We start from the raw sequence: 17,414 nt of genomic DNA on the forward strand, positions 1-17,414 counted from the left end.
TTCAAGCTGTTTGAGGCAGGAAGAGGAGCTTAATGTGCTGTGTTTCTGCCTGTTCAGATATCCCTGTTTTCTCTGCAGCCCAGTGGATGTTTTCCTCCTGTATGTGGGTATTTATTGAGTGTTGATGAGAAATGTGATGCTGAAGGAGGTGCTGTCTTTGTTGCCTGGGATAGGGCTGCCAGATTTGGCAAATAAAAATACAGGGCGCGGGTTAAATCAAAATTCCAGATAAACAATGAATCTTTTTTTAGTATGTCCTGTGCAATATTGGGAACACGCTTACATAAAGATTTTTCATTGTCGTAGTCTAAGGATGTCCCATGTAATATTTGCATACTTATACTAAAAATTACTCATTGTTGATCTGAAATTCAGATTTAACTGGGTGTCCTGTATCCTATCTGACAAGCTTGCCTGTGAAGGACACAGACGAATCCTCCTTAGCTCCACAGGGGAAACAAGAGGCCTCTTGTTCACAGGCTGGTCCTATTCTTAAAAGCAGCCCTCCAGGTGGGAGGGAGGCTCAAGAGGGAGGGGATATGGGGATGGATATATGTGTACGTATAGCTGATTCACTTTGTTGTACAGCAGAAACTAACACACCATTGTAAAGCAATTATACTCCAATAAAGATGTGAAAATAAATAAATAAATAAAGCAGCCCTCCGCCCTAGGCCACAGGCTCAGAACCCAAATGGGCCGGGCCCAGCGTGCTTGCTTGGTCCCCACGCCCTCCTGAGCACTTCTCCTCCCCCTGCCTGGGATCCACGTCCAGGATGGGATCTGCTCTCCTGGTTGCCATGACTCAGGCTCTCCCCAGATTTGTTCTGTCCTCTTTAGACAGATCCACCCATTGCCTTGGTGTGAGGATCCAGCTCGGGAGAGGAATCTAGTAGAAATGCTATCAGTCCAGAGGCCCGAGTTCCACTGAGACCCTGTATCTGAAGATGTGATTAGATTCCAGAGGCGGGTGTAGACGTGTATCCTTGCTGAATTCCACCCAACACCATCTGCTGTGGGGCAGTGGGTGACTGGGGTGCCTTTCCTGCTGTTTCATTCTGGTCCAGTAGGTGAATCGCCAGTAGAGTCTGGGCCGGAGTCCTCAGAGGGAACTGTGTCACCTGAGAAAATAGGATTCAAACTCACTTCTGAGCCACTTCATGATGCCAGATGCCCTGCTAGCTCCCAGAGACCTATACCCAATTGTGACTTTCTGCACAATTGTGACTTGGACTGCTTTCTGGCATGGCCCTGACCTTCCTTCCAATGAGAGGCCATGTGAAAGGGGCCATCAAGCCCTGCTGGTCAGCACATGGCATGCAAGATGCTGCTTGTGGGTTAGTGAGGCCTAACAGGACACTCCACATCGTGTTAGCCAGAGGCCATGAAATACCACATCTGTGCTGGCTGCTAGGGCTGCTGAATGAGGTACCACACCGTGTATTGTCTCTTGGTTCTGGAGGCTGGAAGTCCAACTCCGGGTGCCAGAAGGGCCGGGCTTCCTCTGACACCAGCTGGGAGGCCTTCCCGGATTCTGGTGGTTGCTGGCCATCCTCAGTGTTCCTTGGCCTGCAGACCCATCACTCCAGCCCTCCCCCTTCACTTGGTCCTCTCCCTGTGTCCTGTCACCAGATGCTGCCCATGACGTGTATTTTAACACAAACTGCTAGTTGCTAATGGAAAAGTTGACACCAAAAATCTGAATTTGGGTAGGTAACAGTGACAAGTGTGCCAGCTTTGCTAAGTGCAGGTGACTGTCTTGTCACACACACGAGTGTAAATGAATTCGTTGTACCCTTTTCTGAGAGTAAACACAGAGAAAGGTGGGGGACACGGGACGGGGCACTCGAGGTCACAAGTGAGAGAGGACACCTCTATCTGGGGCGGGATGAGGGGAACCGAGCCCCTCAGCACCTGGGGGTGCTCCACGGGCGGAGTGGACCTCGGACCCTGCGGGCGCAGCCCCGGCAGTGACGCAGATGCTCAGAGCAGTGTCCTCACTCCTTGGCCTCTGCACCACCCTCAGTCCAGCCTCTCAAGGTCCCCTTCTTCTCTGGCACTTTCCTTGGGCAACAGAAAGGTTTTTCATGGGATATTTTGGAGTTTTTTTTAATCATCTGTACACGTTTTGGCTAAGGAGGTGTTTTCTGTGACTCCCAGCCATGCCTACTTCCATCTGGTTTCTCGTGGTTTCCGGGACAGTCCTCGCCCCTGACCCCGAGGCAATCAGAGCTCTGATTTTCAGGAATATTTTTCACCTGCACGATTCTGCACCCCTTAGAGCCTCTGCTGAGGAGAGTTCTACAAATGCCGTCCTCATTCATTTTTGTTTATACAGCACAGCAGGAGGCATCTGTCCACATCCTTGTTCCAAGGCAACACCGTAGCTAAAATTTCACTCCTTAGTTTACCCCCAATTTTGAATTTCTTGGTTGAGGACCATCACTTTCTTAATTTAAAAAAAAATCTTCCACCACTGACACATAGCATTTGGCTTTTTTAAGGGCTATTTTCGACAAAGCTACTAATCGATTTAAGTTTACTTAAAAACGAGAAAAACGATTTAAGTACTATATATACACAGGCTAAAGTTTCTATCCCTGATGAGTTGGAACAATAAGAATGCGCTGAGTTTCAGCTGCTGGGAGGTCAGCAAGGTGGGGTCCCTGGGAGTCCCAAGGTTCTGGGTCCACACTGGGTGAGATGCACCCGCACGAGCCTATGAGGCACACATTGCTGTCTGTGTGCTGGAGAGGGGTGGCCAGAGCTCAGAGCCCAAGGAGCTTGTCCAAGGTCATTCAGCTACTATAGGGCAGAGCAAAACTCTGCACTTGGGTTCCCTCACAGCAGAGCTGATTATTCACAGCCTCTGGCCGGGTGACCACCTGCCTCACGCCTCCCACTCAGGGGAGTCTGGAAGGGAACACCCTCCTATAGAGGGTGGGGAGGGAGTTAAGAAGACACACCTTTAACTCTATTTGTTTGTGGATTATTCAACTTTGATCCAGGGCCAATTTATTACCTTGGTAATTCTTAAAAAGCAAGAAAATTTTAAAATCGATTGATCCATCCATACAAATAAATATTTGAAGCCTAAGAGAAAATGAAAGAAATGGAGGCTTAGCAAAACTGCATTTTTCCACGTCATTGACTTTTATAATCTTTTTTTTTTTTTTTTTTGGCTGCATTGGGTCTTCGTTGCTGCACGCGGGCTTTCTCTGGTTGCGGCGAGCTGGGGTTACTCTTCGTTGCGGTGTGCGGGCTTCTCATTGCAGTGGCTTCTCTTGTTGCGGAGCACGGGCTCTAGGCACGCAGGCTTCAGTAGTTGCGGCACGTGGGCCCAGTAGTTGTGGCTCCCAGGCTCTAGAGCGCAGGCTCAGTAGTTGTGGCTCATGGGCTCAGTTGCTCTGCGACATGTGGGATCTTCCTGTACCCGGGCTCAAACCCTTGTTCCCTGCATTGGCAGGCAGATTCTTAACCACTGCGCCACCCGGGAAGTCCTATAACCTTTTGAGAATAGTTGTAAATCAATGGATGTTGAGAGTCTGTGGTGTTGGCTTGGCTGCCATCATCTTGTTGGAACAGAATTCAGTTCTGGATTTTGTCTCCTGTGTATCACTGCTGACCTTACGAAATTTTGGGGTGTATTTTGTAAATTTGCATACCTGAAGGATGGCAAGCCCCTTCAGAACACAAAGTACGTTCACATTGCACCCTTATTATCTGTTCTCTGGGGCATCTTGGGCAAAGTGCGTAAACATTCTCATCCTAGGTCTGAGAACAATAGATCTTTTTTTGCTCAGAAAACTAAACAACTGGAAAACAGTTAAGACATAAAAGTCACATGAGAAGTACATGGCTTAACTCAACAGTCAGTATTTACATAGTTAATATAAAGTGGATCATTAACATATAAATATATTTGGAGAATGAAAGAGGAAAAAATAGAAGTAGGTAGTTGCGTTAAGTTCAGAAAAATCCTGTGAAAACACTGGCTCTAAAGTTAATATGTACCAGAATCATTGACTAAAATGGTTCCAGCGTTGCCACTGGGAGTGGGACTTAGGGTGGGGCTGCTGTTTTTCATTAGGAACCTATAATCCTTTATTGTCAGAGTTCCTCGTTGAGACGACAGAATCCACTCTAGCTTTTTTCTTCAGAAGACAGGAGTTTAAGGACTAGCTGGAGCTCCAGGAATCACGGGGAGATGTGAAGAGGCTGGGTTTCTACGGTGGTTCCACACTGGGCTGCAGAAACGTCCACTGCCTGGACGCCCACTGCCCTGCTGAGAGCAGCAGGCTCCTCGCCACGAGGAGGCGAGGCTCCAGGTCAAAGGTGTGGGAGGTCAGCTGATGGGCAGAACCTACCTCCCACGGTCCAGAGTGGTGCTGAGAACCAGCAAGGCTAAAATACTGCTGGGAAGCCGGGTTTTTATGACATGGAACTGTTCAAACAAATTTTATTTTTTGAAGCCAAGCATACATATTACTTTGATGAAAATAAAAAAAACTAAGAAAGAGAAGGGCTTTGTGAGCTGGAAGTAGAGCCAGCTTCTAGGCTTGTCAAGTACTTTTAATAGGATGAGTTGGCATTTTCACATGGTAGGTGGAAAGTTATTTGAAGGTTGGATTTTAGCTCACTTCATCTTAAGGGATGCCGTGTGGCCCTCTTGCTGGCTGTAGTCAAGTACAGGGGAGGCCATGAGCCTGGTCCTTACCCAGGAAAGAAAGACATTTGCAAAGCCAGTGCCTCTCCCCCGGTTTTGTTCCGAGCTCCTGACCTCCCCCCTTCCCCAGGCCCCTTAAGATCGACATGTGAAACTTGATTATCCTAAAGCAGTCATCAAAAATCGCATTGTGTCAGGTCAGATGGCTGACTGAGCCTGGCCAGGGACAGGTGTCCATGGAGGAGGGAGGAAGTGGACACTCCAAGGGGCATATTTATAGCAGTTGGAGTTAAAAATACAACCAGCCTGGTCCCAAAGCCTGGGCTGGATGCGATGGGGTGGACCTCTGTGATGAGTGAGCCTCACAGTGCCGAGGAGCAGAGTGGGGTGGGGAGGAAGGCCCCTCGCCACAGAAAGCCCCAAGAGACGGCTCGCCCAGAGGTCTGTGATGCCATGAGGTGAGGTGACTCGTCACCGGCAACCCGACGTCTCTTCCCACGTCTGGCTTCCTCGCCAGCTGGAGCTTAGGTCGTGGAACACAGAGGGGAGCTGCAGGAACGCATTGATGAAATCTGCAGGGCAGGGGAGGACTTTCCAAAGAGATTCACATTTAATCACGGTGTTCCCCCCCCAAGTTTTACTGATATATAGTTGGCATATAACATTGTCTTAGTTTGAGGTGTACAGCATAATGATTTGCTATATGTATATATATGTATTGAGGAATGATCATGGTGGTAAGTTTTGGTAACAGCCATCACCTCACACAGTTACTCTTTATTCACAAGTTGACTGACCGGCAAGTTTGTCACTGATGTACATTGTGTTGTATCTATTGAAATGTGCTTCTGGAAAGAGATGGAACATTGGAGAAAACTGCCTTTGTGGTGAAAACATTGTTGCAAATTACAAAAACCACTTTTTTTTAATGAATGTAAAATTTTTATTCATTTCTTTTGGTACAAACTAGTGTTTATTTTAAAATAATATTTAGGAATTTATACTCACAGGACATGTTATAGTTAACATCCAAAGACAAAAAATATTTCGTGACAATTTATTATATACTTAGTACTAAAAAGCTCCTAAATCTGAACAGTGTTGGCATTACAAGATTAGAGAGTTGTTTTTGGCTAATGATTATTATAGAAAAACACTGAAGAAAATTTCAACCATTACAATTATAAAGGTATAATTTTATATTTCATGAAGGACAGTAGTCATATTTAGCAATAGTCTCATTTATAGAGTATACTAACCTTGAGGTTGTATTTTGATGCTGTTTCTTTTCAATTCTCTTCTTGCAAATAACCAACAAGGCAGAAACTGCTTCCAACTGACAGTCCAAACAAAGGAGGAATCATGGCTAACCGTCTGGTTGCTAATATTTGTTAAAGGCAAATTGCAAACTTCTGAGTATGGTTCAACATCACCAAAAGGAGTAAAGTTGCTCCCTCTGACCACCTTATTCCATGAAAAAAGTGTACTTTGACTTCTAAAATGGATTTCAGAAATTCAGTAGAAAGATTTAACAACTATGAACATTTCCAACACTGATTTTTCTAATACCCAGAAACATCCACTTAGCAGTTGTAAGACTAATTTGAAAAACTGAATACTATTATACAAATGTAAATTATTACTATTAGCTAGTAGGAATAATCACTTGATTCTTAATCCTGTTTATATTTAATTATAAACATAAGACTGATTTTTAGAATAAAAAGAATGAAGAACATCTCCATCATGTATCTTTGTTCCCAATAATCCCTTTCAGATAGATCTGTGAAGTAATACAGAGCACAGTGTCGACATACCTTTCATTTCAAAGGCCAAAAAAAATGGGCCTTAAGTAGTGAGATCACTTCTATTAGGCTTTATATTAGTATCAATTAATGAGTTAATCAGTCAAACGAGTATCAGTTGATTTAATCTCGCCCAAATGAATGGGTCCCTGTTGGTTGATCAATGCAATAGAGAAACTCTGCAGGTAAGAAGTATCCAAGATATTCCACTGCCTCTGGGGTGGTGTCATAATGGTAGTGCCCACCTTCTTCATGATGACTGAAACAATGAGTGTGCTCCAACCACAAATCAAACCCTGGGTCTCTGGAGATAAAAACTGGCAAACCAAAGGAGGCGTCATCTCAAAAACGTAACCATTTATTCAAGTCTTCATCAGAGTTCAATGGGTAGGAAGAAAATTCTGCTGGCATAATGTGAATCTTCACTTTTCTCTTCTGAATCACGAAAGTACCTCCCATTCCTACAGGCTTATCTCAATAATGTTTTTCAAGAGTCTGTCTTGGGCTTCCCTGGTGGCGCAGTGGTTGAGAGTCCGCCTGCCGATGCAGGGGACACGGGTTTGTGCCCCGGTCCAGGAAGATCCCATATGCCGTGGAGCGGCTGGGCCCGTGAGCCATGGCTGCTGAGCCTGCACGTCCGGAGCCTGTGCTCCGCAACGGGAGAGGCCACAACAGTGAGAGGCCCACGTACCGAAAAAAAAAAAAAAAAAAGTCTGTCTCATACAAGTCACAAACTTAAGTTTTCCAGTTCTTCTTTTGGCTTTCACCTCAATGACCTTTCCAGGTTGGCCTTCACTGGCAAAAAGATTAGACAGTAATGCACACCCCAAATCATGATATTTCTCACTGTATTTCTCTAGTAGGCACACTCCCTCTGCCGAGTTAACAGGAGCAAGGTAACTTCCATTCACAGGAGGTTTGTGTTCACCTTCTGTTTGAACAACTGGCATAAACTCAGAATTGAATCCAAGAGTCTGAAATGGGCCTGCTCCTGCTCCAAAAACAAAAGCTCCAGGAAGCTGGATTTCTTTTAAGATTTTATTTAGATCATAAACTTTTTTTTATTTATAAGAGGCAATAAGTAAGGCACACCTCCTACTTCTGCAATTCTAGTTTTCCCACAGATACCTTTTACGGGAAAGGTAAGTGGCTCCTTAGTCAAATTAGGGCAATCAACTACAGACACCTGGACATCAGCAAAGTTATCTGTTAGCACCTTCTGCTGAACTCCAAACTCCAGAACTCCATGCTGCAGCAGCCCTCCTTTCCACGTGCTGCCTCTCCCCTTCTGCGCAGGTCCTAAGCAGAGGCCCCACCCCACGCTTGGACGTCGCCCCGCCTAGGCCCCGCCCCACGCTCCAACGTCCCGGAAACGAAAGAAGGCTGCTGGGAGAGGCGGGGAGCGGGCCTCTTCCCGCTTGCGGGGACCCAGTGCAGAGCGGGTCCCGCGTGAGGCCAGGGACGCGGATGCAGACCTCTGGGGCCTGTCGCAGGCCTGGATTAACTGACACACATGGCAGAGAGACGCCAGCTCCCAGGTACTGCCCGCCACCGTCCACCATCTAGGGAATGCGGCCGGGGACCCCCTCACGCACTACCCTGGGAGCGGGACGGGGCTGAGAAGAGGAGAAACACGCAGGGATGAGGCCTGACCAGGGAACGCCTGGGGGACCCACATGTGAAATCTAAAAAAAGATGGGTTTTTTTTTTTTTTTTTCCAAGAGAGAAAGAGCTGGGAAGAAGCACACTAACAGGAGACCCGAGTGTGAGCGCACATGTGCCTCCTTCCCTGCCTCCTGCACACGCTGCTGGGTTGATTACTCACCGTGGCTGGGCCGTGGGGTGGGGGGCGGTCAGGCTTTGCCCTGGGGAGTTGGGCAATTACAGTTCTGAGTGTTGAAAAAAATAGTCTCATTGCGCCCATGGGCACCTCTGGACGCTCAGAGGGAATGGTGTCAGCAGGGTCCTCCTCGTCAAGCTGTCCAGAGACCCTGACTAAAGGGGAGAATTATGTGTATTGAACTCCCTGCGTTCTCTCCCCTTTACTCCTACCCACCTCTACTTTCCAGACCCCAAAGCAAAAAACAACACAAGAGTGACAACGGTGGCCAGCTTACAGATAGAGAGCTGTGAAAAAAATCCAAGGTAGATTTTCAAATCCACCCTGTTTATGCGACTTTCCAAGTGGTTAAGTCAATGATTCCCAGCCCCGGTTTTAGGACACCCCCAAGTGTCTTTATTCCAAGGGCGATCGTGAAATTCCAAAAATAAAATGATTTTAAGTCCCTGCACTTTAAACTAAGCTCACACCTTGTACTCGTTACAAGCACACACTTTCAGAGGGAAAGAGATTGAGAAATCCAACAACAGTCTGATTCCAACAGACCGGCCACAGCAATCAAAATACCACTTTGTATTTGGGTAACGCTTTGCGGCTTTGAGAGCACTTTCTGATTCCTGGGTTAGGGACTAAACGTGTGAATTAATACAAAAGATGACTGTTCTAGCCTCCACATTGCACTAGAGGTAGGAACGGAGACGGGCCCTTCCTCTGGCACGAAGCTATCGCTATGTAGCTCATCTGTGAAGTTTCAGTCTGTCAGCGGCTGGTGGAGGTGCTGTTTGGAAAAAGCTGGTGGCCCAGGCCTGGGCGGCAGTGGCATTGCGTGGGCCAGGCAAACAGGGCTCTGCGGGGCCCGGGGTCGAGCAAGGCTGGAAGTTCTGGGGCAGCGGCGTGAGCAGCTGGCCAGGTTAGCAATGAGCTCATGAGCAGCAAAGCCCAGGCTGTAATCTGGGTCCATTTCTTCCAGAGCTCAGTCCCCTGCCAGCCTGCGGAGCTGCCTCTCTGTCGAATTCCTAGAACTGAGTTGTGTTCAGAGAAACTAGGGTCTGCTTATGTGGGGCTGCCTGCATCCTAACAGGTTGATGTTTATTTTAAAGCAACACCATGGAAAGTGAAGAACAGAGAGCAAACTTGGTTTTAAAGAAAATAAATATGAGACAAAAACTGAGAGAAACATTATGTGTCACAGAAACACAATTCAAAGAGGTTCAGAAGGCCTTCTGCTGAAGCAAGCAGAGCTTCCTCTTCCACTCCTACCTCTGGCCTCACCCTGTTTAGCGCCGGCCCACCTGTTCACTCCCCGCTGAGGGGCTGACGTGCTATCTGCTTGTGGTTTTGATGCCTCGTGGGCAGGATGGCTCAGGGCCCCTCTCTGGAGAGGGACAACTCATTGAGAAAATGGCCAAGGGCAGAGAAACAGCTCCAAAGGCTGATAAGACCAGCCAGAAAGAGTTAGGCTGTAATTAGTGGGGTTTGGGTATCTGTCTCCAGAAATCTAGCCCAACAGGTACACTGAGTGTTTAAGTAATGAACTAAAGTTAAAAACATAAAAATGCACATTATATGTGTGTTGTGAATGACATTCACATGCACTGTGTACAACTGTACTGAATACAGTTTTCCAGTCCATACGTGAAACAATGTGGCAGATTAATAATTTTGGCAATCATATTAGCTGTAGATGACCAACACATAAACCCACATGCTACTGTAACTTGACAGTTTATTTGTATTTTAGGGAGTCACAACTAACGCTGCATAAGTACATCAAGGTTCACTTTATCAATTCAGGGACTGACTGTTGTATTATTTTATATTTCACTCTGAAAGATAGAATTAAAACATCTTTAGGGTAGAAAAACATATTTCAGAAAAAACTTTATTTCCTCTTTAAATTGACCATACCTGGCTATATACTTTTTTTTTTCGGTACACGGGCCACTCACTGTAGTGGCCTCTCCCGTTGCGGAGCACAGGCTCCGGACGCGCAGGCTCAGCGGCCATGGCTCATGGGCCCAGCCGCTCCGCGACCTGTGGGATCCTCCTGGACCGGAGCACGAACCCGTGTCCCCTGCATCGGCAGACGGACTCTCAACCACTGCGCCACCAGGGAAGCCCCTGGCTATATACTTTTTAACTTATTTCAGTATTTTTACCATGGGTAGTTAGGTCTAAGCAACAAAAAGGAATTGTCATTCCCCAGGATATAATATACATGATAGAAAATGACTGTCCTTCTGTATTCACACTGACACAGACAATTACAAAAGGGGCAGTCTGGGATCTACTTTATTTTCTGCAGTTGTCATAAAAAGCAAATGTCTATTTTCACTTGGGAAATGGGATACATTATAAAAATCAGGTCAAAAGATGCAGATAGTTGTCACTGTTTATATGTAGCTTTAAAGCCTGGAGAATGTTCTTAATGTTTTATTTCACGTTCATTTAGTAGCTTCCATGACTAGGTTTGGGTGCAAGAAAATTTACTTCATAAAAAGTCATGCACCACATATTCTTAGTATACACTTTCAATCGTCAGGCATCGTCTCCAGATTTCGATTTCTCTAAAGTCCTGGCAGTTTGCTACACGTCAGTCAGTGATATTTGTTCATACTTTATATACTGTTTTATGATGATTCAGGCAGATTCGGGTTATAAGTATCTTTAGGAGAACTGCATCCTTTGTTTATTACAGAATATAGACAATGCTGCATGAATAATTTCTAGCCTAAATGGATGGCAACCGCATACTTCTACTTGCTGAGGCCAAACTTTCAGAATCATTTTTGATTCCTCTCACATTCTACATCCAAATCCACCAGACAGTGCTTTTGACTCAACCTGTGGAATATATCCAGAATCTTCCCAGGGCTCACAACTTCCCCTGCCATCCTGGAGTGAGGCCCCACATTCGGGCACCGTCCTCCTGTCTGGTCCTCCTACCCCAGCCCTGGTCCTCTTTCAGTCTGTTTTCTGCCCAGCAGGCAGAGTGTCCCTTTTAGAGCATGAGTCAGATCTTGTCACTGTCCTGTCCCAGCCCTGCCATTGCGCACCTCACTCAGAGGGAGAGTCAAAGTCCCCAGGCCCACACTCCTTGCCCCCAGCTCCACACTCTGCACCAGCCACGCTGCCCTCTCCACCCTGCCTCCAGGCCTTTGCTCTCCCTTTCCGGATAGTCACTTGGCTGGTTCCTTCACCTCCTTCAAGTATCGATCTAAATCTCGCCTTCTTATTGAAGCCTGGTGTGAATACTCCCATTTAGGATGGGAAACCGTCCTGTCACAAACCCGTTCCCCCAAACAGTGCTGATCTCCCCATGCCACTCTCCTCCTCCTCTTTCCGTAGCCCTTATCTATCACCCTTAGCAAACCGTAGAACTTGCCTATTTATTACGGTTATTGTCTGTTTTCTCCCTAAACTGGAATGTATATTCTGGAAGGCAGGGATCTTTCTTTGTTCTGTTCACTGATGCATCCCCAACTTGATAAATACCTGTTTATTTCAAGCGTCCAGAGGCACTTGATAAATACTTGTTGGAGGCATCAGTGTGATGCCTCAATCTACCTAACGGAGCAGTATCACATGGTCGCTCTGGTGAAGGCCTGTGGGGCTGCAGCCCATCCTCCCTGCACTGGGCTATGGCTCAGCCACGTCTTACCTGGAGAAGGACCAGAGCCCAGCCTCCTTTGAGCTGAGTCTGCTGTCTTATAGATGGATTCATGGGTGCCTGTTTTTCTTTTCCTTTTTAGCACCTTTAATTACCCTGAAAAACAATTTGAGTGTGATGGTAAATTAAAACATGTTTCTAGCATGAGTAATTTATTCTTATGTATGTGCTTTTCCAGGTTTGCGGGCAAGGCTGCCCTCGTGAATAGACCACTCATGTAGTCTTGTGCAGTTGGAAGGGTCTGAGGAAGGCCAGCTCGCCCCCAAATATCTTCCTTCTGGTGGCATGGTCCACCAGGAGGTTAATGGGCTGGAGGGACAGTTATTGAAGTTTGTGATGACTCCCACCTAGGGGAGGCAAGTCTTGATTGTTCACTTGGTTAGTGAAATCCTAAATGGTGAGAAATAGTATGGAAATGCATTAGCGAATGAGTTAAAGCTGGAAGCATGAGAATGCATATTAGAGCAATGGCTTGTTGACGGCATGCCTGACGTTCACAGTGCAGTTTTCCTTTAATGCCCTTCAGAATGGAACTTCAGCGTCTGCATCGGTCAGGATGGGGCGGGAGGCTGCGTGGTGGTCCCTGGGCCAACCTGCCTGTGTTCCCTGAGGCGAGCTGACTGGCTGTCAGATGAGGCTCAGTTCAGAGAAGGAACGCCTTAGAACGGCAGTCACCTACCAGACAAATAGCAAAAGCTCTGGGCACCTGGTGACAAAGATGAGCACAGCAGTTTCTGTTTGAAGGATTTTCCCGGATCTTTCTGATCTATCCACCCGGAAGTTAATGCGAATGAATGCCGACCCTTAGTCTGGACCAGCGGGTCTTCAGCCTTCCCCGGGAGCATTCGGGGCTGGCAGCTTTCCTACCAGACACATGAACCACTCCCACACAAATGAGGAAGGGAACAGCCTTGGGCCTTGAAGCCTACGGCTACTCAGACACAAGGCCTCGGAGACCGTGGGTGAGGAAAACAGGTCCCGCAGAATCTGTGACTGTAGTGCACAGACCGTCACCTTCTTTTCTCCCCACTGCAGTCAGGAAAGTGCAGGGTCTGGAAATGCACACAGTGAAAGAGGGGACACCCTGTTTGCACTGCGCACATCTGCGGTTTCCGAAGTGTAGGCTTGTCCACATGTGTAACTTCTGCTACAACGCAACGTCTTTCTGCTGCTTCTCCCTGCTTGCAGCTGGGAGGCCTGGCAGGGACCGCCACTGGGCCTTTATTAGGTGGGTCTCACCAGGGCGCACGGGCACGGCCTCTGTTCTGAAGTCCCTAAAGCATTAGCGCAGGCCGTGGGTCCAGCCCTCGGCCCATCGCAGGCCTGCCCGGCTCTCTTTCCAGAGGGCGGAAGTCCCTGTCCTGCTTCCCAGTGTCCACCAGGCCACAGGTTGTCTGATCCAGGAGCTTCCATCTCCAGACAGGCCTGGACCTGGGGGGCGGGGCCGCGGCAGGATAAGGAGGAGCCTGGAAGGCGCAGGGCCTGGGGAGAGGTGGAGCCTGGGCTGGAAAGGGTGTGTCCTGGGTAGGGCCTGAACTCGGAGGTGCGTGGCCTCAACTTGGGCGGAGCCCGAGGTGGGGCAGGGTAGGCGGGACCTGAAGTCCCCACCCGGGTTGGGTGGGGCCTAGGAAGGGGTGGGGCCCTAGGTGGGGCCTGTATTGGGAGGGGCGGGGCCTTGGTGGGCGGGGTCACCCTTCCTCTGTTGGCTCAGGTCCCTCTAGGCAAAGCTGCGAGTCTGATCGGGAGGGGTTTCCTTGTGGAGCGATTGCAGGAATGGTGACGTGCTTTAGCCTTCTTGTGTTTGTCCTGTTCCTACTCTACACCCAGGGATAAGCTAACTGGTTCAAACAACGGAGAAATGTGCCGCATCAGGGGCTCCAAGCGTTTTTCCCGGACCAGGCTCCTGGCCATTAGAGTAGATGAGACAGACACAGGCCCCTTAGGAATGAGCTGCACTACAGGTGAGATGAACTGTGACCTTCCAGGAATCAAAATGGTTTTATGGTTTAAAATCACAAAAGAAATACAAGATTATTGCTTAAAAAAATCAAAATAATGCTGTTGTATATGGAGTAAAAAGTGAAATCCTTCTTTATATTTCTTGCCCTCCACTCCCACTGTCCACATGGGACACTGTTGTAAGCACTGCTGAAAGGTTTGGTGCACCTTTCTGGAGGTTTTCCTGTCCATTGAGTGTGAGTGCACACACAATCCACATTAAACATACACATGGTATTTTTTTTTCTTTTTCTTATGTACATAGGGCTGTAGCTTACATACTCAAAACAAAAACACTGCATCAGGAGGGTGTTCCTAGCAGTATATTTGATCCATCTCATTCTTTTCAACCAGGGCATACCATTCCACAGTACGGGTGCAATCATGAAAACTTTTGGTGGCTGTATTAGTTTCCTGGGGCTGCCATTAAAAAAAATTACCACAGTCTTGGTGGCTTAAAACCACAGAAATTTGTTCTCTCACAATTCTGCAGTCTAGAAGTCCCAAATCAAGGTGTCAGCAAGACCATGCTCCCGCAGGGCTCTGGGGGAGGATCCTTTCTTGCCTCTTCCAGTACTGGGGGCTCTAGGAAATCCTTGGTGTTCTTTGGCCTGCAGCTGCATCACTCCAGTCTCTGCCTCCATCTTCATATGGCCTTCTCTGTGCATCTTCTCTTTTTATAAGGACATTGAATTTGGGGCCCATCTTAACTAATTGCATCTGCAAAGACTCTGTTTCCAAATAAGGTCACATTCTGAGGTTCTGGGTGGACACGAATTTTGGGGGACCACTATTCAACTCACTATGGTAACCATAGGTCTTGATGGCTTCATTTTACTGCCCATTGTCTGTGTCCCAGTCCAAACCCAGATGGAAGAGTCATAAGGGCCCATTCCTGAAGAACTTTCCATTCATCCCATGAACAGCAATGGACTGAGCACCTGCTATGGGCTAGGCACCTAGATTAGAATAAGCTGTGGGCAAGACCGAGGCTCCGGCCTCACACAGTGCACTTGCTCTGTGACAAGGGCTATGTCTGTCGTCAGAGAATCCCCATGCCTAACACAGTGCCTGGAGCTTAATAACTAAGTGTTCAATTAATGAATGAGTGAATGGATAAATGAGAGATACTGACAAACAAGCAGATAATAATAATACGTAGTGGTATGATACTGCGATAGGGGCAAAGTACAGGGCAGCCAGAAGAGCAGCTGTAATCGAGACTTTGGGCGTTAGGGATGCTTTGTTGGATGAAATAACTCCTAAGTTGGGACCTTACTGGAGTTAGTTAGGCAATGAGTGTGGGGTCGGAGTGGGTGGAATGTTCTAGGCAGAGGAAAGGGTGGCTTGGCAGCTGGAGGTGAAACAGGTGTAGAGAATCAGAAACCATTAGCTGCTCAGGATGGGTCCTGAGCCGTCTCCGTGGGGGACAGTGGTAAAGGAAAAGCTGCAGGGCCCTCTAGAACAGTCTGTCTAATAGAACCTTCTGCAGTGAGGGAAGTGCTCTAGATCTGGTCCGTCCAAGGTGGCGGCCATAGCCACATGTGCCTAGTGAGCGCCTGAAATGAGGCTAATGTAACCGAGGAACCGAACGCTTAATTTTATTAAATTTTTAAGAATTTAAATATAAGTAGCCACGTGTGCCAGGAGTTCTTGTATGAACAAAGCAGCTCTAGATCCTAATATCCTAACTTAATCCAAAATCACAGTTTTGTCCATGAATTCAACTTCTTCCTGTACTACTAAGTCCTTTGCTAGATTTATCTACCATCGGGGAGCCAAACGGATCTGAGCTCTGCCTGCTGTCCAGGTTAACAGAGGCCACGTCAGGAGCTGGGTGGCAGAAGCAGAGCCAGGGCTTAGGTCTGAAATGCAGTTAACATTTCTTAAATGTCTACGGTAATCTAGACACACATGACCATTCTTTGAAACACACACTGTTACTCTTAATTTAAAGAACTACGTGTAAATATGTACCAACAGTGGGAAAGACCCATTGCCTCTGGGTAGAGTCAACTGAGGATCAGAGGTCAGGAGGTCAGGGGGCAGGAGAGTTTCTTTTCACAAAATGCCCTTTTATACTGTTAGATTTAATATGAGCACATGCTATCATTAAAAGTCAACCAAGAAAGCAAAACCAATGGTTTTTAGTGGTAAACAGTGGCTACTACAAAACGAAGGGAATTAGAATTCCCCTTGCCTCTGGGAAGCCAGCCGAGCAAGGTCTAAAGTCAGTGAGATTTACTTGATGCACTTACTGTAGATGAGATTTTAAAAGCTCACCATTTCCCAGAGACAGTGCTTCCTAGCTGTTGTCTGGAGAGGGGCAAGGAGGCTCCCCAGATTCCATAAGAAGCAGGCAACCTAAAATGTACCCCATGCCAAACAAGCCATGAGTTGTGCCATGTTTAAACTGTAACTGGGTGAGGGAGAGTGAATCACAACTGAGAAAATGTGGTCACAAGGAGAAGTCAGGATACGGGTTTGCTGGGCAACTCCAGAGATATGTCAGAAGCGGCTGCACCAGCAGGCTGACTCGGTCCTCCAGCTGCAGCCAGACAGCCACGGCCATAAGGACCTGAAAAGGGGATACTTTAAGGATATCGGGTCTTCTTTGTTCTGCCTTTATATCCAGTAAGTAGCGTTCTTACCTTCCTTTGCATTTTGTAGTGCGTTTTCCCACTGGACAGAAACAGTGCTGACTGGGTGAAACAAGTATGCTCATGTTACACAGGAGTGAATGCGTTAACGCTCTGCAGTGCCACAGCCAGTCCTCTGTGAATTTGGATTTCGGGGGCCAGCGTCACATATGGAAGCAACACAGGCTTGGAATGAGAGGAACCCAGCTCCCATTCTCAGCTTCTCCCCTCATTAATGTGTGATCTTGACCTTATTACTTAACCTCTGAGCTTCAGCTTCTCCTGTGCAAGATGGAAATGAGCTTGGATAAAAATCGAGAAAATACGGGCAAAGCACTTGAGATAATGTCACGTGATAGACATTCGATAGATGGTTCTCTCTCACTCTCCCATGTATAAATGAACATGTCAAACCATACATATATGACACAGAGTCCCCCTCAGTGAGCTGGACGGGACTCCAGCTACACTCACAGCCTCTAAGCTCCCCCAGAGTCCGTCGGCCAGCTCCATCGAGTTTATTTGGGTTTGGGACATCAGATCAAGCTCTGAAGACAGGAGCCTGGATCTAGGCAAAGTCTGCCACCGGCTGGATCTGTGACTGAGCAAGTGACAGAGCCTGCCTGGGCCTCAGAGTCCTCATCTGTCAAATCATGGGGACACCTGAGCAAGAAAAAGCAACATTGCAAACCACAAAGAATAAAAGGTGGGAGTAATGGCAGAGGAAAAGGACTCAAGTCAAAGACAGTGACACTTGCAGCGTCATCTCCTGAATCCTTCTTTCCTATATGCTGAC

At 47.4% G+C, this 17,414-nt stretch overlaps 1 protein-coding gene and 1 pseudogene across 1 annotated transcript; both read right to left on the reverse strand.

The window, feature by feature from the left end:
- Window positions 1-6,375: 6,375 nt before the first annotated feature.
- LOC137221160 (ester hydrolase C11orf54 homolog pseudogene) lies at window positions 6,376-6,963 on the reverse strand (annotated as a pseudogene).
- A 5-nt stretch (window positions 6,964-6,968) lies between these two features.
- LOC137221217 (ester hydrolase C11orf54 homolog) lies at window positions 6,969-17,131 on the reverse strand (the record flags this gene model as incomplete). Its single annotated transcript, XM_067730587.1, is given in 5 exon segments — window positions 6,969-7,531; window positions 7,534-7,770; window positions 12,911-13,010; window positions 16,631-16,681; window positions 17,093-17,131. Coding segments are annotated over 5 exon segments (990 nt in total), but the record flags the coding sequence as incomplete, so codon positions are not given.
- Window positions 17,132-17,414: the final 283 nt, after the last annotated feature.

The sequence above is a fragment of the Pseudorca crassidens genome, chromosome 1, assembly GCF_039906515.1.
Source record: "Pseudorca crassidens isolate mPseCra1 chromosome 1, mPseCra1.hap1, whole genome shotgun sequence".
Classification (NCBI taxonomy): domain Eukaryota; kingdom Metazoa; phylum Chordata; class Mammalia; order Artiodactyla; family Delphinidae; genus Pseudorca; species Pseudorca crassidens.